General features: G+C 43.5%; 1 protein-coding gene across 7 annotated transcripts in view; it reads left to right on the top strand.

Moving 5' to 3' along the window:
- The first annotated feature begins 1,276 nt into the window (after positions 1–1,276).
- The window catches only part of FERMT2 (fermitin family member 2), a 240,951-nt gene continuing 219,992 nt past the window's right edge, over positions 1,277–22,235 (top strand). For 2 of the 7 annotated variants that reach the window (XM_033951887.1, XM_033951888.1), the window contains exons 1-2: positions 1,283–1,712; positions 2,479–2,644. In XM_033951887.1, the coding sequence (XP_033807778.1) occupies positions 2,485–2,644 (160 nt within the window). In that variant the 5' untranslated portion in view covers positions 1,283–1,712; positions 2,479–2,484. Of the gene's footprint in view, positions 1,713–1,822; positions 1,928–2,004; positions 2,025–2,478; positions 2,645–22,235 lie in introns of those variants that run through there. The other 5 variants (XR_004540114.1, XM_033951884.1, XM_033951886.1 and 2 more) reach the window with 5 other exon arrangements.

Genomic DNA, 22,235 nt, shown 5'->3' with positions numbered 1-22,235 from the left:
CCCCCCGACAATATCGATCGATGGCAGGAGGGTGCCCAATCCCTCCTGCCCGAAGACGCACCCCCCCGGCGCTAACAACCCCCACTCCACCAAACCTTTTCTTACAGATGGGTCTTGCACGTCGAGCAAGCAGGCACGCCTCGTTGAAATAAGGCGGGCCCGCCCCTTCCCGCTGAAGCCTAAGGCCTGATTGGCCCAGGCTCTAGAAGCCTAGACCAATCAGGCCTTAGGAATAGCGGGTCCGCCCATCCCTACTAAGTCTAAGGTCTGATTGGCCAATCAGGCCTTAGATTAAGTGGGGATGGGCGGACCCGCTATGCCTAAGGCCTGATTGGTCCAGGCTTCTAGAGCCTGGGCCAATCAGGCCTTAGGCTTCGGCGGGATGGGCCAGGAAGGGGCGGGCCCGCCTCATTTCGACGAGGCGTGCCTGCTTGCTCGACGTGCAAGACCCATCTGTAAGAACAGGTTTGGTGGAGTGGGGGTTGTTAGCGCTGGGGGGGGTGCGTCTTCGGGCAGGAGGGATTGGGCACCCTCCTGCCAGCGACCGATATTGTCGGGGGGGATCGGTAATGTCGGGGGGGGGGGGCAGGGTGCGTCTTCGGGCAGGAGGGTTTGGGCACCCTCCTGCCAGTGATCGGTCAGGGGCCACGGCCCGCTATACTTATAGCGGCAGAGAGATCCCTTGCCGCGATAAGTATAGCGGCCGCGTCTACTTACAATGTAGACCAGCATTTTGCTGGCCTACATTTTTAAGCTTCTCATCTACTAGGGAGACGCTTAGGGCCGCCTAAGGCCCTTAGACAAGCTTAGGCATCTTGTGGGTCTCCCTAGGCTCCCGGAGGCGCCTTCAGGCCTGCCTGGGGAGCATTTATTTTTAGAAAACGTGCATCCCGATTGGCTGATTAGACAGCTGTAGGACGTCTACAGCTGCCTAAAATCGGGACGCACTTTTAGAGAATCAGGGCCTTAATGTCCCAAAATCTAGTCAAGAAATGTACATTCTTTTTCTTCTACACGCTTTTATTTGTAAACCGAGCTATTATAAAGTCAACCAGTCTATGAAGATGAACTATGGGCCTCGTTGCTTTTATAAATTTCAGCAAACTTGTTTTAAAACTACTTTGGTATCCAATCCAGCTGCTTCTAAAGGGAATCCCTGCCAAGTCCCCATCCTCTTAGTCTTAGCCCCTCCATCCCCTGAGCTCTCCTGTAATGGCCCGGATGTTGGACTTGATCCTCCTGCTTATTCACTTCCATAAAAGGGCAGCGGCGGCTCCTCGGGGCTTTTATTGTTGCAAATAGTTTTCCAGCCTGCAATCCCGAGTTCTTCGAGCTAGCGCAACGGCGCACCCCCGGGTCACTTCCATCTCTCCCTCCGGCCTGCGCGAGAGTTTTCGCGGTGTGGCGCGTGGCCGCGCGCTCGCTCGCTCGTTCAGGCTCGCTGGGACGATGGAGGAATAAAAGAGGAAGAGCGACTGGAACGGAGAGGAGAAAGTGGGAGTGACTGGACAGAGGAGCCAGATTGAGCGAGCCAGTGACGTTAGCGCCGAGTGGAAAAGGGGAGCCAAAGGGACTCCATTAGCACTAGGCTGAAGGGAGCTGGCAGCTGGGGTACTTTTTTAGTCACACGTTTGCCGTGGAAAACTACTTTTCACTTCTAACCTTGGACTCGTTGCTGTTGGCTTGGAGCGGTTGCGGAAGAGAAAGCGAAGGTGAGTGGAAGGGAACGGGTGCTTGGCTTTTCCGAGCCGCGTTCGTGCCTTTTGGCCAGTGGCTACAGCGCCAAGGACGGATTTCGGGGATTGCTCTCAGCGTGCGCGCGTGCGGGGCAGCGGCGGCGGCGGCCCAGGAGTCGCGCGGTGACGTGTTGCCTTTCCTGCCATTTGGGAAGAAAACGTGCGGAACGGGTTTTGCTGGCGGTGAACAGGTGAACAACGGTTTCTAGTTCGGACCGAGGAGTTGGCCTTTGGTGCAGCGGGAGGAAAAAAAAAAAAAAGCTGCTTTGACGTTCCGGACAACGAAAAGTAACGCTTGGGAGGTGGTTGGCGAGGGCAAGTCGCTTGTTTAGACGGGGCTGTTCTTTCCAAACCACAGCTTGTGGTCTCTGGATGGTAGAAATCGACAAACGCGACAGTGCCCTGTATTTTCTTGGACTTCGTCTTTCTTTTTAAAGTGCCGTCTTAGACTATGTCATGGACTTTAAAAGGGAAAAAAATGTCGCCCCCTGCCCATGCCCTGCATTGATTGGTGGTGGGGTGTATCGGCTATCGCAACGCCCCCGCCTCCATCTCTCCTTAATCGGTTCCTCTACATTAGGTGGTGGTTGGAGGGTTTTTGGGTGGTTCTTTTCACTAAATTTGTTTGGTTTTGTTTTTTTGTAAACTTCTCTTTGAGTTAAGGGAAGGTTTTGACTGTAGGAAATGTTAGCCAGAGCAGCTTCTGCTGGCTAATTAGAATGTCATTTCCTCTGCTTTACAGGAAGGAATGATGGCTCTGGACGGTATAAGGATGCCAGATGGCTGCTATGCGGACGGGACGTGGGAGTTAAATGTCCGTGTGACGGATCTTAATGTCGATGTTACCCTGAGAGTGACGGGGGAGGTGCACATTGGAGGGGTGATGCTTAAGTTGGTGGAAAAATTTGGTAAGTTGCTTTCGCCGGGTGGGGATGGGTGGGTACTGTAGGTGTGGCTCTGGCTGGGGTTATACAGAGCTTCGGCTGATTTCTTCTATCCCCCCCCCCCATCACTTTATGCAGGGTGCTCGCTTGGTCTGTGAAATGCAGCGTTTGACCTAAAATGTCCTAATTTGTATATACTGTAGTTCCTAATGTGTGGGAATAGGTTTCTTGAAAGCCTGTGATCGACAATATTTTTCTTTAGATATAGTTATTTTTCCCTTTCTCTGTAAACTTGTCTAGTTTTTGTAAACTGAGCAAGTTAATTATTCCCCACAGTCTTCCCACCAGCTAGTATTTATTTCTATTTTGACTAACATTTGTAACTACGGTTGTAGTAAGTAAGCATATAGGTTGTGATTAAACAGTAATCCTCTCTTTGGTTTACATGAGTCACAAGGCAAACAGTTTATTTTAGATTATGAAACAAAATCTAAGATAACATCTTGTAAAACAAATAGAATGTTTATCTGTTACCCCAAATGTGGGTGTGTGCAAAAATAGGTTAAATTTTAAAGCAAATCTAGCAGTTTCACCTGGTATAAAGTACTGTATACTCGTGCAGCTGCACTGAATGAAATGAATTAAAAAGCTTTGCAGTCTTACTAAGGTGCGCTAGCGTTTTTAGCGCACGCTGAAGATTAGCGCCCGCAAACCCCGCACTAAATGAAAAATACTAACGCAAGCTCTATGGAGGCGTTGGCGTTTAGCGCGTGGGGCATTGTAGCATGCGCTAAAACCGCTAGTGCACTTTAGTTAAAAGAGCCCTTAGTCTATGCAGAACGTACATGTCGGCTAGTTGTGTGTGTTTCCTACGAGGAGACTTGTTAATGCATGATGACTAGCAAAAGCTTCTCCCTCCTCAGGTGCCAGCTTGAGGGAGGAATTTAGTGTTTTTATTAAAAACAAAACAAAAAAATTTAAAAACCCAATGGTGTATCTGTGTGTTTGGAAAGGGGGATGAGACAAATGTACACACTGGGATCCTGAGTGCTGAAGATCCATGGTATGCCACTACTCTGGGTCTGTTCTGGGGGTGGTTCTAGGCTAGCCTTTGTTTCAGGGAGCAGCTTTGCAGAGAATGCAGAAGAGAAATGAGATAAAACTATTTAGGACTGCTTTGGGGAAAAGTAGGATATTATGGTTTTAAGAAGAGGTGAGTAGTGTATAGATGTCTGGAAATGAATATTTTATGCAAATAATCTAGACTGCAAAGTGCAAGTAATTGGACTACTCCAATGCTTCTCAGTTCTGTTTCACTATCCAAGGAGCCCACTACATTTTCCCACCGCTGAAGTAAAAAAAATCAAGTAGTTTGTAATAGTGTAGTAAATAGGGGGGGGGGGGGGAGGCAGCTGCAGTCTGGTTTTATTTATCAATCTATTTTTTAATTTAATGATCTTGTATAGACCTTTTTTTGTTATTGGGACTTGTGGCAACACATGTTTTGATTGTAAGAGCTGGTCTTGGAGTGTGTGGTGAATTTTTTTTTTTTTTTAATTTGTTTTATTATTATCATAATTATTATGGTTGGGGATGTTTAACTCTATGTACCATGATAGTAATGAACCTCATCCCTAAGCCACTGTAGGTCTCAATTTAGCAGACTCATTGCTAATAAACCCCCCCTTCTTTTACGAACGCAAAGCGTGTGTTTTAGCGCCAGCAGCGGCGGTAACTGCTTCGACGCTCGTATGAATTCTATGAGCGTCGGAGCAGTTATCGCCGCTGCTGGCACTAAAACCTGCGCTGTGGGCTTCTTTTACGAACACATAGCGCGGGTTTTAGTGCCGGCAGCGGTGGTAACTGCTCCGACGCTCATATGAATTCTATGAGCATCGGAGCAGTTACCGCCGCTGCCGGCGCTAAAACCCGCGCTGTGGGCTCCTTTGACTAAGCTGCGCTAGCGGTTTTAGCGCACGCTAGATGCTAACGCTTCCATTGAGCTGGCATTAGTTTTTCCACGTAGCACGGGGCTTAGCGCGCACTAAAAACGTTACTGCAGCTTAGTTAAAGGAGCCCTATGTGTTCGTGAAAGAGGGGGTAAAGTAGCGGTATATTTTATCTGCACGGATTCGATTTATTTTTATTAACTATGATTTAAATAGAGTAACTTTTTTTTTAATGTGGTCTTTTTTGCTGTAGTGGGCTAAGGATTTACCTTAATTTTCACTCAGTATGGCTCTTGGGCTGATTTTGAACAGTTCTCATAAATGAGAAGCCAGGAAGGCACAACTCCTGAGTTATATTTTATTTTGTCACATACATAAATACAAAGATGACAATTCTTAGAATGAAGATGCATTAAGGATTAGAATTAATAGGCTAGTTCAGAATATCCTTATTTGAAGTCAAGGAAGGAAATGCTGTAATAGCCTTGACAACAGGAAATGAGTAGTTATGCTGTCGTCGTCCCGCCCCCCCCCCCCCCCCCCCCCCCCCCGACTTGGGATAGCTTTGCCTTTCAGGAGCAGCCTTAATATGTTATTTTTATACTTGAGCTAGAAAGAACTGTTGAAGGTGACTTATGCCGTGCCACTTATAGTGCTCAAAATAAATCCATTAGCCTATTGGAAAGGACAAAGATCGCGGTGGCTTTCTGCTCATTGAATATTTGATGTTGTCTTTATTTTGCTGATTCAAAGTTGAGGTCTTTTAATAAAATTAAAGGTCTTGAATATTTCTCAAAGGTTACAGAATATAAATTGTATGCGTTCTAGAAACTGGAGCCTTTCAAGCTAATGACATAACGCAGTAGCTGAATGATGAGGAGAAACGTTCTTATATTGGGAAGTGATCCTGGCTTTTTTTCCTTCCATTATTGTCATTTATTCTTGCACATCTTGATAGAGCTTTTCTCTTTGGTTGCTGGAGATAAAACTTAATAGGCAGAATAAGGTGTCCTACCTTACAAATTTACAAGAATCAATCTGTACCATTTACTCCCCCCTCCCATTCTTTACTACTAAAGCATGATGGGAAAGGGTAGATTAGCACATGTTCTGACATCAGAAGTCTGATTAAAAAGAATGTTGTTTCATGGTACTTAATTGTTCTACCAGCATGCATGTGGAAACATGCTTTGTACATACATGTTAAAAGTTTTTTGTCTTTCAAGAGGAATGGAATCGAGATCACCCGTGCTACTATTGTTGCCACCTAAAAATGACTTCTTAGATTGAAAGAAAAAATAACATTAAGTAACTAATACTTGGGGAGAATGTTTGAATGGAAAGTGGTCATATTGAAAGGTGGAATAATAGATTGCCACCCTTAAGTTGTCTTTCAGCCACAGAGTCTCTCTATGGTAGCTCTGGGTTCTACTGGTCAGGTCTCAAAATGATTGCAGATAACTCCAGAAACCATTTCCAAATCAGGTCTTGCTTTTACAGATGAAAATACTTAAAATATAGCCAAGGAGCAGATTGAATGTACAAAAGTTACAAAAGACGGTGAGTTTTATATTTGACACTTGTCCTCTTGTGTAAAGGTCCAGAAAGCTGAAGATGCCTTGGTGGTAGCAAGATGTGAAATACTCGTAGCTATAGCTTGGAAAAAAGGAAACCCCTCTAGCTTGTGTGCCTTGCCTAATAGGATAGGGACTGACAGTTTGTATAAGGTTTAGGAAGTTATTTGAATATAGTAGACCAGTGTCGAATTGTGTGTCCCAAAGAGATCCAGAATTTTACTTTTATTTAAAAAAATTTCCTTCATAAGTGTAATGTTCATCTGTTTGCCTTCCTCTCCCTAAAGGGCTGTACCTACAAGAGATTCCTTGATAGAACATTGTCATTCCAAGCAGGCAAATGGAACAAAGGTCTAACCACTGTCATCTCCAATTCCCCCTCCTACCAATCCTTCAGAAAATCAATAAAAGCATACCTCTTCGATAAATTTCTCTGACCCCTCCTACCTCATTGTACCTCTGTAGCTCTTACGGTAAAACTAACAGCAAGTAATTGTTTGTTTGTTTGTTTATATGCAGTAGTTATCCTAACTTGAGCAACAAAGCAATCGAGGCTTTGTTACCATTTGGATCTTCTTATCTTTGAACTTGGATTTTCAGCTCTGACAGACATTAAATAAAAAAACGAGAGAATGACTGCAGATGGTAGATGATGAAATACGTGCTTGCTTGTCGACTATCAAGCCACATTTTGAGTTAATTTGCATTTAGAAACGAGCAAATCCATTGCATTGATTAGCAATTCTATCTACTTTAGTTTTACCATTACAATTACCCATACATAGCTTAAAGAACTTAAAATTAAATTTGAGAGTTATTTATTTATTGTTGGCGTTGCAATTTTATAATTTCAGCTATAATGTGCCGTGAAAACCATTTGCTCCCTAAAGTGTGCCATGAAAAACATTTGCTATGTTTAGTATGCCAGAGCTAAAAAAGCATTTGAGACTCTGCAGTAGACTCTGTTAACCGGCACCCATTAGGGATTGATAGATGCCAGATAAATGCAGTTTCTGGTTGCTTGAGAGTTACTATTAAAATAGATTTAGTACTATATCCCATATCATGAACTGTTTCAGACAAACTACCGGACATGTGAAAGACAAAGCATGAGCGTACTTGGGTGTGGCATGCCAGGTTAACCCTTAAATTTCTGCCAAAAATTGATTTACCCCCCCCCCCCCATTTTTATTTAAAGTATTTTTTTAGGTTTTTTTCTTCTGGTTGCTTGAGTTTCGGTTAACAGAGAGTCTACTGTAATAAGTTGGTGGGAAAGTGTGTGTGTGGGGGGGGGGGAGAGGGTGGAGAAAACATTTGCATGTTTCCAGTGTGCTTAAAATATTCTGTGAGGCACTTAGCACTAGGCCTGACAAGGCAGGATCCTACATTCTTAAAGGAATGCCACTTGGCACAGATATATCATTTTGGAAAAACCTAGTATTGAGATGGAAGCCAGCAAGCTGTATAGGAATGTCTATTACTGGTTCATAAGCCCTATCAGAATAGCAGTTTTGGTAACTAAGTTGTGCTTTGATACCATTTTGATCTCTATTCTGTTCTTGAAAGTTGCATTAAAAACATTTTTTTCTTGTGTTGTCATGAATAAGCTGAACCACTATGTCGGGTAAATCGGAATCCCAACTTGACAATGTAACTGTGTAGTACAAACCTGAATGTTAAAGAGAAATGTGTGAGCAGACTTTGGTCCCGATTCACTAAAAGATAGCGATTCAATCACTGTTGGCCGATTCCTGGCCGATTTTAAAACGACGATTGATTCACTGTCTTGTTTGCATGAACCCTCACACTAATTTGAATTTTATATTTGTATATTAACCTTGCACTATTTAAAAACTTCAGTGTACATATCAATATGTCTAGAGATAGTAAACTAAATTACAGTAAAACCTTAGTTTGCGAGCATAATTCGTTCCAGAAGCATGCTTGTAATCCAAAGCACTCGTATATCAAAGTGAATTTCCCCATAGGAAATAATGGAAACTCAGATGATTCGTTCCACAACCCAAAAACTTTAATACGAAATACTATACGTACTCGTATTGCAAGACTTTGCTTGTTTAGAGCAGTCACTCCACTCCTGCAGCGTCAGAGAGAAGAACCATCTGCTCAGTTGTGGTGATGTGACGCGTGTATACTCTATGTACTCGTATTGCAAGACTTTACTCATTTAGAACAGTCACTGCATTCTTGCAGCATCAGAGAGAGAAGAACCATCAGGTCGGTTGTGATGTATGTATACTGTATGTACTTGTATTGCAAGACATTGCTTGTATATCATGTTAAAATTTAATGAAATGTTTTGCTTGTCTTGCAAAACACTTGCAAACCAAGTTACTTGCAATCCAAGGTTTTACTGTATTTGGATTATGAAATGTATGCATTTAAATCTGATGTGACTTAGCACAAGATTAGAAAGATGTTCTTTACATAACCCTCTTCACAGTGCTGCATATATCTAGCAGTGCTATTAGAAATAAGTAGTACTGCTGTTTGTGATTAAATTTGAGGACGATACGAAGTTATCCAGAGTAGTGAAGATCTGCAACCCGACATAACCATGCTCGAGAAATGGGCAGCAGCATGGCGAATGAGGTTCAACGTGGATAAGTGTAAGGTAATGCATGTCGGTATCAAAAATCCCATACATGAACACAAGATGTCTGGGGCAGTACTTGGAGAGACCCCCCCCCAGGAAAGAGACTTGGGAGTACTGGTCGACGTCGATGAAGCCGTCTGCACAATGTATGGGGCGGCGACAAAAAGGGCGAACAGAATGCTAGGAATGATTAAGAAGGGAATCGCGAACAGATCGGAGAAGGTTATCATGCCGCTGTACCGGACCATGGTAAGCCCTCACCTGGAATATTGCATCCAGCACTGGTCACCGTACATGAAGAAGGACACGGTACTACTCGAAAGGGTCCAGAGAAGAGCGACTAAAGAGTTGCCGTACAGTGAGAAATTAGAGAAGCTGGGCCTGTTCTCCCTTGAAAAGAGGAGACTGAGAGGGGACATGATCAAAACATTCAAGATAATGAAGGGAATAGATAAAGACAGAAGGGAGTAGATAAAGACAGGTTGTTCACTCTCTTCAAGGTAGGGAGAACGAGAGGGCACGCTCTAAAATTGAAAGGGGATAGATTCCGTACAAACGTAAGGAAATTCTTCTTCACCCAGAAAGTGGTAGAGAACTGGAATGCTCTTCCGGAGCCTGTTATAAGGGAAAACACCCTCCAGGGATTCAAGACAAGGTTGGACAAGTTCCTGCTGAACCAGAACAAAAGCAGGTAGGGCTGGTCTTGGTTAGGGCACAGGTCTTTGACCCAGGAGCCGCCGCATGAGCAGACTGCTGGGCACGATGGACCACTGGTCTGACCCAACAGCAACAATTCTTATGTTGTGTTTCAAAGCACTTGTCGGACTGTGAACAGCAGAGTATATGGCCTGAGCAGTTGCTCTCCTACCAAGCCAGACCAGCAAAGGGCATTCTGGTGAGGCGAGGTTGACATTTTACCAGTTAGGACAGATTCTAGTGGGTCCAGTGTGCATTAGACTTTTTGTTTCTGTGAGATGTGTCTTAAATGTCTGTCCCCATCCTACCCCCCACCCCCCTTTTTTTTTTTTTAAATCTGCATATGGCATATAGATCTTCCTTGTCTGGATTCATCTGCTGCTTATGACGAATGGGTTGTGTTCACCAACCAGAGGCGGAGATAGTGCACATAAGTTGAGCTTTGCCATTTATACGATTGCCTGCTCACTGGTACTTCAGTATTCTCCATCTCTTCAGGCAGATGGATGGACTCTCTTCTGGTCCTATTTGGCCATGCCATCTCAGCTGAGCGAAGGGGTTAGGTTTCTGGGGTTACCTATATGGGTATAACTGGAGGTGCTGGTTCCCTACCCATTCTCTAGGGCTCCTGTGGTGTTTACCCTGTACTCCAACTCACTCCTTGCATTAAAAAAAAAAAAATTCACAGGAAAACCCTGAGGGAGTGCAGTGGTCTGGGGCTTTCTCGTGTTTCAGTGACAGTTGCATGGCGAGTGCTTCGCTTTTACTTCTCTGAGTATATTTATTTGCGTTCCTGCATTAAAAAAAAATAGACAATCCTTTTGTTGGTCATATTTCAGAGGTATGCATCAGCTAACTGTTTGGCTTTCAAGGTACAGGCAGTCTCTGCGTTAAGAATTCCGTTTTTAAACCCGTTCTTAAGTTGAATTTGTATGTAACTTGGATCATGTGTGGGCTTATGTTCTCCTGTACCGTACACGGTCTATAAAAACATTAAAGAAACAAACATTCCTCATAAAGTACACTTCCCCCCCTCTGTATTTACGGTTTCACCAATTGCGGTTTCAGTTGTTCTCGGTTTTTTGTTTGCAGGCTCCGCTCCCAAAATTACTTTGGAGACAATCGCTGCAGTTTCTTCACAGGAACAGGTCGGGTTATTCGTGGTTTTAGCATAGTCTCTAGTGTTTTTAACAGAAAACCACGAATGCCATATGCATATAGATCTTCTGCCATACGCTTTACATAAGATCTCTTTGGAATACATAAAAGGAATAATAGCATGGCTGTCCGATGTCTGCCTTACTAACCAATTACCTTGAAAGCCAGTGGCTGAGAGCTCCAGCTTCCTTTCCGTTTCAGTTGCTGGGACTGTCTAAAAATGTCAAAATGTACAGCGCTATGTATGCCTTTCACCACTATATAAATGATTAGTAGTAGTAGTAGTAGTTACTGGCAGGAGCTTTTTACCTCTGCTTTGTAAAATCATTTGGTATGGTGGGGGTTTTTTTTTTTCCCCTTTCTACCATATATTTATATGATGATCAGTTAGTTCAATGGTTCCCAACCCTTTCCTGGAGGACCACTAGGCCAGTCGGGTTTTCAGGGTAGCCCTAATGAATATGCATGAGAGAGATCTGCATATAATGGAGATTTCAGGCATGCAAATCTGCTCCATGCATATTCATTAGGGCTATCCTGAAAACCTGACTGGCCTAGTGGTCCTCCAGGACAGGGTTGGGAACCACTGAGTTAGTTTATTTTAGCGTCTTTATGTGCATCTACAAAGAGTCACTATAGTACATCACCTGTGTACATCAATGGCCTAACATGTTGCATCAATTTTTGGTACTGCCGTAGCAACCCACAGTATAATCACAGGTTAAAAAATACCTCCTTCCATCCATATAACTGCACATGACTCAATAGAGAATAAATCAAATTTAGGTGTAGCGCTTATCTTCAAGCTTTGATCTCAATGGAGTGCACCCGTTTCACCACCAGCTTCGTCGGGGGAAAGAGCTGTGCTTTAAATGACGTCATACCAGCATTTTGTGCTACAAGCAACAAAAAAACAGGAACATGCAGTAAGATGTCGGAATCATTATTCATAACCATGCTGGTTTATTCATATTCTTAACATATTGTCTTGGCTTGGTAATGGCATGCTGAAAACTCGCCAACTGATAAGAACACGATGTTGGAATATGGGAGTCGTCATCCCAGGTCATTGAAAACCAGTCTTCCATATTCCCAATGTCTTGGGTATATAAGAATTTGTCATTCAACATCAGCCTTTAAATCACAAGCTAGGTCTTTCAAAAAAAATGATTTATCAGCAAGGGGTTATTCGCAAATTCTGTTGAGTAAAGCTTATACATGAACAGATTGGAGAAGGTTATCATGCCACTGTACCGGGCCATGGTGCGCCCTCACCTGGAGTACTGCGTACAGCACTGGTCGCCGTACATGAAAAAGGACACGGTACTACTTGAAAAGAGTCCAGAGAAGATCAACTAAGATGGTAAAGGAGTTGGAGGAGCTGCCGTACAGCGACAGATTAGAGTAACAGGGCCTCTTCTCCCTCAAACAGAGGAGATTGAGAGGGGACATGATCAAAACATTCAAGGTACTGAAGGGGATAGACTTAGTAGATAAGGACAGGTTGTTCACCCTCTCCAAGGTAGGGAGAACGAGAGGGCATTCTCTAAAGTTGAAAGGGGATAGATTACGTACAAACGTAAGGAAGTTCTTCTTCACCCAGAGAGTGGTGGAAAACTGGAACACTCTCTTCTGGAGTCTGTCATAGGGGAAAACACCTTCCAGGGATTCAAGATAGTTAAACAAGTTCCTGCTGAACAAGGTCGTGGCTGGTAAAGCTAGTCTCATGGTGCCGGTCTTTGACCAGAGGGCTGCCGCGTGAGCAGACTGTTGGGCATGATGGATCACTGGTCTGACAGAGCAGCGGCAGTTCTTATGTTCTTAAATATAATGATGGAGAGGCCTTATTCCGACCAAGGAATAGGGCGGATGATGAGAATATACTGACGTGCATTTTACAATTTACAATGGGTGGGGAAGAGGTGGTAAAGATCATTAGACAACATTGGGAAATTATGAGGACACATCCCATTTTTTCTGAACATGCCATGAGGGTTGCTTTTTTCTCGATATAAAAATTTGGAAGAGTTATTGAGTCCTGCCACACTGATACACATCCGATATTGCCAGCTGAGGCTGGCTATTTTAAATGTGGAGAATGCATGACATGTGCGCTTACGATTGAACAAAAAGACTTTGTGAATCTTGTGTATGGCAATTTTGAGGGGAAAAAAGTGCATCATATATGCTGGCAAATACGGTAAATCATGGTTTTCTACAGAAAGATTTTTGCTGTGAAGAAGTATGTTATCTCTGCCAACACAAATGCAAAACAAAGAATCTGTGATAATATCTTCTAGATTGGGGTGGACAACGAGGGCCACAATCCAGTTGGGTTTTCAGGATTTCCCCAATGAATATGCATGAGATCTATTTGCATATAATGGAGGCAGTGCATGCTAATAGATCTCATGCATATTCATTGAGGAAATCTTGAAAACCTGACTGGACTGGATTGCAGTCATCATTGCCTACCCCTGTTATAGATAGAAAAATTGCCCGTGACATAATGAATGGATTAATGGAATGAATTTACCCAAAAAATTAAACATTGCATGAATATATACAGTCTCATGCTACATAATTAAAAACTAATCCTTATTTCATGATGAATAACTTTTAGATTATCTTAGATTTTTTTTTTTTTTTCCTCAAAGGCATTTTATTTAAAAAAACTTTTTTTTTTTTTTAAATCATTGATTTTTATCCCCCTGATTTCAACATTAACCTTTTTTTATATATAGTTTGTTGTAGTCTGTCTTTATGGTAGTGTAGTTTGGGAGCCTATTGTCTGGTGGAACAGAAATATGAAAGGTGGTTTGAGGGTGTGATGCAAACACTAATATTTGGCAATGCTGATCAATAACATTTTCATTGACCATTAGTATTATACATACAATAAGTCTGTGTAGGGATTTGTATGGAATTCATTAGCAGTATTTCCTGCTTGCTTACCTTCAGTTTTTTACTGTTATAAAACTCATTTATTCCATTAGGAAGATCAATTGAGCCATTGCAGAGCACTAGTAGAAAGCAGCTTCTCTCTCCAGTCTTAATGGAATGTTTAGAGGCTTATGAATAAAACACCAAAGTGCAACATTATTGATTTTTCTATGTTCTGATTACATTTGTTGCTGGATTGTAAGCTTTGATGTTAAGTGCTTGACATAGATATATCAGCTGCATGGGCTCGAATTTTTAGTTAACCTTTTTAGACATTTACATGTCCAATTTTCTATACTGTTCTCTCAAGGGAGCTCAGAATGGTTTACATTAATTTATTCAGGTATTTAAGCATTTTTCCCTGTCTGTCCCAGCAGGCTCCCAATCTTCCCAATCTATCTAATGTGCCTGGGGCAATGGGGGAATTAAGTTACTTGCCCAGGGTCATAAGGAGCAGCGTGGGTTTGAACCTATAACCTTGGGGTGCTGAGACTGTAGCTTTAACCACACTCTCCTCACATGTAAGAACAGCGAGAAGTGGGTCCAAGGAAAAAAATATATATTTAATTTGAATGCAAGTGAGAAGATTGCATGCATGTGGTAACTATTTTATTTAGGGCTCTTTTTTTTTTTTGTCTCTCTCTCTGTCTCTGTCTCTGTGTCTCTCTGTCTCTGTGTGTGTGTCTCTCTCTCTCTCTCTGCAACTAGAAGAACACATCCTGATCTTATGATGTCACTATCCAAGTATTGTAAACCTTTGAGAGCTGAACTTTTTTGCTGCTTTTCTTGCTGCTTTTGTCTTATTGTTTTCAACATTGCCTAGTGCTTTTTTTAATTTCATTCTTGACGTTTCTCAAGGTTCTCAATTTCTTTTCAGATGTGAGTATTTTATATGATTTAGTGAACACTTTTTTTTTTTTTTTTAATCCTGTTGAATGTTTAATTCCTTGCAAGGGATGCGGGAGCTCACGAAAATGAGCCGTCTGGTTTGGGTTTTGTCATTTTGATTATATTATACATGACTGGAATACACAGTTGCAAGGACTGTGTGGTTGTCAACTAACCAGTAAATTCACTTTGGGTCAGCAGAATAAGTTCCTATTCAGGAAGAATTCCAAGAGCGGTGGAGATTCATACCCAGAGTAACGGCAAATGGGCTATTCAAGCCTCAATACTGCAGGAGCTAGCTGCTTGGGTAAAACTTTATGCTGCTGCTCTAGATCCTCATGGTACAGAGGCTGAGGAATAATTGCTTTTTCCAGCTTGATTCAGACATTCCTGGTGGCTGCACCAGTAGGTAAATACACTTTTTCCCCCCAGTGCAATAGGTGTGCCATTTTGGACAAGTGGGTTATCTCCCCATGGCTGTGAGCCATCTACAGAAGGAATCTACTCCTGTACTGCCACCTATAATTTTTCCCTTGTGCATGCGAGCCGGAAGGAGTGTTTCTGTTTTGCTCTCACTTTTTATTTATTTTCTCGGTGCTTTTCACTTAATTTCCAGCGGATTTGGTACTCAGATCTTACCTATTTCACAGTTGGCTCTGTCTGCGTGGAGAAGCTGACTAAGGTCTGCTGCTGACAGGCCAATCCCTTTTGGTACCTATTAGCTAGCCTGCACAAGTAGTTTTGGAGCTTGGGGCCGTCCCTGCTTACCTTCCCTCACCTACTGCTTAGCAGGGTTTTGAGTGCAGGCTGTAAGGCATTCGTAGGAGATTTGGCAGTGTCCCGCAGGGTGCCGGCTGCATTTGTTGCCTCCCTCCTTCTGGTAGCGCATCCGTCGGTATGTTGGAGTGGGGGGTTCAGTCGAATGCTATGTCTGACTGGCAGCCTGAAGATCTGCTTTGTGGAGGACATTCAATATGAGGCAGAGATTTCCTCTCCTTTCTAGCTTCTGTACAGAGCTGAGGCAGGCTGCAGCATATTGCCAGCACAAGTCACAGGTGTTACAGCCTGCGAGGTAAATCAGGGGAGGGAGGGGCTGAAAATACTGTTTTTAAGACTTTCTGCATGCTCTCTGTGTCCCTCCCCCTTCTTAAAAACTGGGTAGTATTGGGCATCTAGTATTTGTGAGTACACTTGAGGAGGTCCACCATCAAGATTCAAGGGCATTAACTACTTAATAATTTCTAGAGTGAATTTTCTATTGACAAATTAACTTTTACTAAGTTGTGGTATAAATGGATTTAGTGTATAGTAACATGGGACTTCCTGCATTCTAAACCCATTTTTACCACAGCTATAGGACTTTTTCCTTTTGCTGGTCCCATGCTAATATTTTTTTTTTCCCAATTAGCATGCAGGACTGACAAAAATATTAACACAGAAGTACCGTATTTTTCGCTCCATAAGACTCATCTGACCATAAGACGCACCCTAGATTTAGAGGAGGAAAACAAGAAAAAACCCATACTAAACTAAAACTTAGTTTTATAGACCGAGTCAACAACCAAGAGTAGCTCAACTTGGTTTACAAAACATAATACATAAATGTGACAAAAAAAGTAGACTGAAATAGTTAATTTCCAAAATGTTTAGCAAACAAAAGTTTTCAGAACTTTCCAGAATAAAGCAAAAGAACCTAAACTTCTTAATATAAGTGGTAAAGCATTCTAGAATTCGGTTAATTTAAAAGAATAAGAATAACTAAATCTCTTAAAGATTCTGTTTTTACCACAGAGAGGGAAATGTAAGTTTTAATTTTTGAGAACTTCTGGCAAGATGAGATCGATGAACGTTCCAGTTTAAAGGAATCAAAGTGGCAAAAATGCCAAATAGGATCTTAAATGCAATACAAATGCACTTAAATTGAATTCTGAAATACACTGGAAGCCAATGTAATTCCTTGAGCAGAGGGGTTATGTGATCAAATTTACTCTTACCGAAAATAAGTTTAACTGCAGTGTTCTGTATTAATTGAAGTCTCTGCAGAATGACCTTTGAAAAACCCAAATACACTGAATTGCAGTAATCCAGCCTTGACAAAATGATTGATTGAACCAATATAGAGAAGTGTTGTTAATGAAAAAGTACTCTCGCTCTTCTCAGAGCACGGAGGCTAAAAAAAACACTTTTTCATAAGCGAGTTTAGTTGATCCTTAAATGTAAATGAAGAATTGAAAACGATACCCAGTATTAACGAGGAAAAATCAATTTTCAAAGATTCTCCTGAGTCTAAGATCACAGCAGAAGGGAGAAAATCTAACTTTGGGCCCAGCCATAAAAGCTAGAACTGAGGCAGCCATTCACGCAGCGATGTGGGACAAGGCAGGAGCGTAAAAAACTTGCGCCTGCCTTTTACCCACTCTGACACTGCTGCAGTTCAGGAGTCGCTGGAGGAAAGGGCAGGACCGCTGGAGGAACTAAGGCAGCCATTCACGTAACAACACTGGACAAGGCAGGAGCGCGAAAAGCTCACACCTGCCTTATACCCGCTCTGACGCTGCTGCAGTTAGTTCGGGAGTCGCCAGAGGGAAGGGCAGGACCGCCGGAGGAACTAAATAAGGTAATGGGGTGTGTGTGTGTGTGTATGTGGGGGGGTATTCGCTCCATAGGACACACCCTTATTTCCATCCCCTTTTTGGAGGTGGAAAAAGTGCGTCTTATGGAGCAAAAAATACAGTATGTAGGAGGTGGTAAATTTATTCCTGTGTTAACCATGCATTAACAAATTAGCATATGCTAATGTGAATGCTTTAGCTGGTTAGCATTTTCATGCCCTGTCCCCTCTCGCAAAATCATTTTTAAAAATAGTACACAATTATTGTGTACAACCAGGGAAATATTGCAGGATGCTTCTGCATATTTTGCGCTAAGCCTTTTATAGCGCACTAAGCCTATATTAGTGAAAAAGGCCCCTAAATTTGCTGCATCTTAAAAAGTTTGCAAGAATAGACAGTACAGTTTTAAGTGATTGTATGTAGTGTTACAGCTGAAGGATACATTGCATGCAAAGAGAAACTTTCTGCTGTGTTTCAAAATGGCACAGTTTTTATCTATAATGTGATAAATATCTCTAAGTGCTACTATTCCTTAAACGGCCTTCCTAATCAGGAAACTACTTTTGCACGTTGGCATGCTCATTTTGCTCTGCCTTTAAATAGCAGTGTTCTGTAATTTTGACTGTTATTTTTCCAGTGCAAGACATATTTTATAATTAAGATTAATTGTACAAATGTTCTAGTCTTTTGATAAAAGAATTCCTTCATTATTACACTTTTTTAAATGGAAACTGTTGTAACCAGGAGAAAGAGTTTCACCCATAAGAATAAATAGCTGTATACAGTAGTTGCCTCCTTAGGTTTCTACAGATACGAATAAGCTTAACTAGTTTTGTTCATAGCAAGAATATCCAAAGACTCAGAGGTTGATATTTAGCTTATGACCTTCATATTTTAACCAAGACTTGAGCCTTTTCTATGCTCTTAATTTGAAATGATTCAATTTGATTACTTATGGGGGGGAAGGAGGGAGGGGGTAAAAGAAGCATCTGTTAACACTGTATAAAGCACAGTTACTTACCGTAACAGCAGGCAGATATTCTCAACAGTGGGTGACGTCACTGACGGAGCCCCGCAGTGGACAGCCTTGAAAGCAGACTTGCTTGAAGATCTTTGTAAGAGCTTCCGAGTGCTGCATGCACGAGTGCCTTCCCGCACGAGTTAGGGCGCGCGTCTCCTGTGAGGAACCTCAGTTCAGATACCTAACTAAGAAGCCAACCAGGGGAGGAGGTTGGGTTGTGAGAATATCTACCTGCTATCCCTGGATAACAACTGTTACAGTAAGTAACTGTGCTTTATCCCAGGACAAGCAGGCAGCATATTCTCAACAGTGGGTGGCCTCCAAGCTAAGCATAATGGGATGGAGGGAGAGTTGGTAAGTTAAGAAAAAAGATTTTGTAAAACAATTATTGCAGTGACCCAACAGACTTCCAATCTTTCCAGAGGTTTACTGTTCCACAATCTCCCTCATCAGAAGGTTCTCACAACAGACTCAGTTATGGGATTGCATTCAGGTACTATGATCCATGGTCATGACCTTGGAGGTAGTTCTGTGGGTGCAGTTTCACATGAGACCGCTGCAGCAATCCCTCTTATCCCAGTTGTGTCTAGTATCTCTGGAGTATGAGCACAGACTCCAAATTGATGACTGAGGTGGATCCACCTTCCCATTCTGTTCTGGGGGATACCGTTAGCTTTGCTGTACTAGGATGTGATCACCACAGATGCCGGTTTGATAGGTTGGGGGGGGGGGGCGTGCATTGCCTGCAGCACTCGGCACAAGGCAGTTGAAATCAAGTGGAAAGTCAGTGGCCCATCAGTCATTTGGAGTTATGGGCGATCCACATGATGCTTCTCACCTTCCAGGTGTTGGTGGAGGGCAAGGCCATCAGAGTCCTAGCCAACAACATCATGGCAGTGGCGTATATAAGGTAGGGAGGCACACACAGTTTCCCACTCACAACAGAAGCTCAGGTGTTGCTCAGCTGGGCGGAAACCCACCCACTCCTTCTCTCATTAGCTTACTTAGCAGGAAAGTCAAACATCCAAGCAGTTTTTCTAAGCAGGAATGTTCTGGACTGAGAAGAACGGTAGCTCTTGACGTTGTTGTCAATCTGATTGTTCAGAGATGTGGATGCTTGTGATGGACCTCATGGCTACGACTTGCAATAACAAGGTTTACAATAGGCACAAAGAGTTGAATTCCAAGGGTATTGATGTTCTCGTCTGAAGGTGGCCTCGATGATTCTTCTGTATGTGTTTCTACTGTGGCCCGTGATAAGCAGAGTGTTGCATCATATAGCACAGTATGTGGGCCTACTCATTCTATTGGTTCCAGACTGGCCATGTTGTCTATGGTATGCGGATCTCATGCATCTGGTGGTAGACAAACTGTCAAGGGGTCTGATGTCTCAGGGATCCATTCTAATGGAGGATTCCTCCTGGTTTGATCTTGTGGCCTGGCTATTTGAAAGGTCTAGACTTAGGTAGAAGGGATATTCAGAGGACATAATAGCCACTCTGCTGCAAGCGAAAAAGCGGTCTGTCTACAGCAGGGGTGCTCAATAAGTCGACTGGTAGAGTTGATCGCGGAGCCCATCCCGTGATAGACTCATGTTGCCATCCTGATCTACCGGCCGATCAGCCTTCCTCTCCCCGACGTCAAAGATGCCGACGCTGAGCATCCAGCAGCCTGAAAAAGAAATCATCCTGGCCCGGGTCGGTGTCATGCTCCAGAGCTTCTACAGCCTTCCTATCTGGCCTTTTCCCTTCTACTTGCATCCAGCTACACTCCCTGCTCCATAGCTCTCTTCGGCAACTCAGCAGCAGCGATCGACGCAAGCTTCTGACGTCGAGGCCTACCCTCTGCGAGTCCCGCTTGTTTCAACTTCCTTTTTCTACAAAAGCGGGACTCGCAGAGGGAAGGCCTCGATGTCGGCAGCCTGTCTTGATCACCGTTGCTGACGAGTTGCTGAAGAGGGCTGCAGGGCAGGGTGTGTGGCTGGATGCAGGTGGAAGGGAGAGGGCCAGATGCAGGACTCGTGGGTGAGGGAGGAGAAAGAGAGGGGAGGGAAACAAAAGGAAATATTTCATACTGGACTGGGCCGGAGTGGAGGGAGGGAGGAAAAATTCTGGCTACAAGAAAAGGGCGGAAAGCTGAAAATGGAGATAGTGACACAAAGAAGAGAAAGGGTAAGCAGGACCTACTGAATAAGGATAGAGATACAGAGGGGACATGAAGAGGAGGTGAAATAGAGACATAGAAGTAATGCTGAAAAAGGGGTGGGGGGGAGATAAAGACATTGAAAGGGCAAATGATGAACATGGGGTAAAGACAAGGACAGAGACAAGTGAAGATTCTGAAAAAGTGGTGAGATAGGGATATAGGTGAGATGGACACAAAGAAGGGTGATGCTGGAAAATAGGTGGAATGGTAATTCTGACAGACACAGAAGGGAAATGCTGGATCAAGGAGAGATGGGCTCAGACTGGATGGACTGGGGAGAAATGCCTGGTTGGCCTGGAACTTCCTCTCCTAAGTCAGAATTGACGTCGGGAAATGGAATGCTGGTCAGCACAACAATTTTGCAGGGAGAGCTTGGGGCGGCGGTGGCTTGGGGGCTGTTCCCTGATGGTGGCAAACCGAGTGGCTTGGGGGGAGGGTAGGGAGACGGAAAGAAAGGGGGCAGGCAGGGAGACGGAAAGAAAGGGGGCAGGCAGGGAGACGGAAAGAAGGGGGAACAGGGAGGCAAGGAAACAGAAAGAAAAAGTTGGGGGAGAGAATGAGCTCTGGAGGAGAGGAAACATACAGGAGGCTGAAAGAAGGGAAGAAAGATTGGATGCACAGTCAGTAGAAGAAAGTGCAACCAGAGACTCATGAAATCACCAAACAACAAAGGTAGGAAAAATGATTTTATTTTCAATTTAGTGATCAAAATGTGTCCGTTTTGAGAATTTATATCTGCTGTCTATATTTTGCACTATGGCTCCCTTTTATTAAACCACAATAGCATTTTTTGGCACAGGGAACCTATGAGCATTGAGAGCAGCGCAGGGCATTCAGCGCAACTCCCCTGTGCTAAACTGCTAGTGTGGTTCAGTAAAAAGGGAGGGAGTATATTTGTCTACTTTTGTATGATTGTTACTGAGGTGACATTGCATAGAGTCATCTGCCGTGAACTCTTTGAAAAACCCCCGGAATATGAATGATGATTAATATTTTCTCTACCTTTCAATGTGCTTTGTGGGTTTTAAAAAAAAATTTCATTATTGGTAGATCATTTTGACTTGGTCATTTTAAAAGTAGCTCGCAAGCCCAAAAAGTGTGGGCACCCCTGGTCTACAGCATATGCTAGAGTGTGGTATGTATTTGAGTCTTGGTGTGGCTAAAAGAGTATCTTAAACAATATAAATCCAAATACAATATAATCCACTCTATTGTAAGGGAATGTCTGAAGTAAGCGCTAATTAGTGTATCTATCTTTATCCCAGGACAAGCAGGCATGATATTCTCACATGTGGGTGACGTCATCTACGGAGCTCCAGCGCGGACAGCTTTTCAAGCAAACTTGATTGAAGTTTCAAGTTTGCTATGCTGCACCACGCATGTGCATGCCTTCTTGCCCACTAGAGGGCGCATCCCCACCTCGTGGTCCTCAGTTCAGTTTTTTCCGCGGAGCCAGAAGCCCTGTGGAATTTGTGCTCTTCTAATTTGCCTTCTGACACCGCGGCTGAGTGGTTTTTTTCTCGGTCGCTGTGCTTAATTTGTGTTTTTATTTTGTTCGTGTCTTTTTTCGTAAAAAAAAAAAAAATAATAACCTTTTTCGTTCGGCTCCGGGGGCTCCCGGTAGCCGCAGCCGCGGGACCTCGTTCGTTCCCGGCCGGTTTTTGGGCCCATGTCCCGTCCCTTGACGGGTTTTAAAACGTGCACCCGGTGCGATCGGCTGCTTTCCATCACCGATCCCCACCGGTGGTGCTTACTTTGTCTGGGTCCTGAGCACCCGACCGACTCCTGCACTCGGTGCTCTACTTTTCAGCCGAGAGCTCTCCGCCGCCGTCGCCCTCAGATGGCGGAGCTCTTCGCTGTCGACCCCGCGGCGGGTAAGGCCTCGACGTCGGCTTCGGCCCCGGCCTTGACCTTGGCCTCGACTCCCTCGACCTCACCCCGACAGCCTGCTT

Source organism: Geotrypetes seraphini, chromosome 7, assembly GCF_902459505.1.
Source record: "Geotrypetes seraphini chromosome 7, aGeoSer1.1, whole genome shotgun sequence".
Classification (NCBI taxonomy): Eukaryota; Metazoa; Chordata; class Amphibia; order Gymnophiona; family Dermophiidae; genus Geotrypetes; species Geotrypetes seraphini.
The sequence above is the reverse complement of the archived record's forward strand: the minus strand, read 5'-3'. Positions and strand labels throughout refer to the sequence as shown.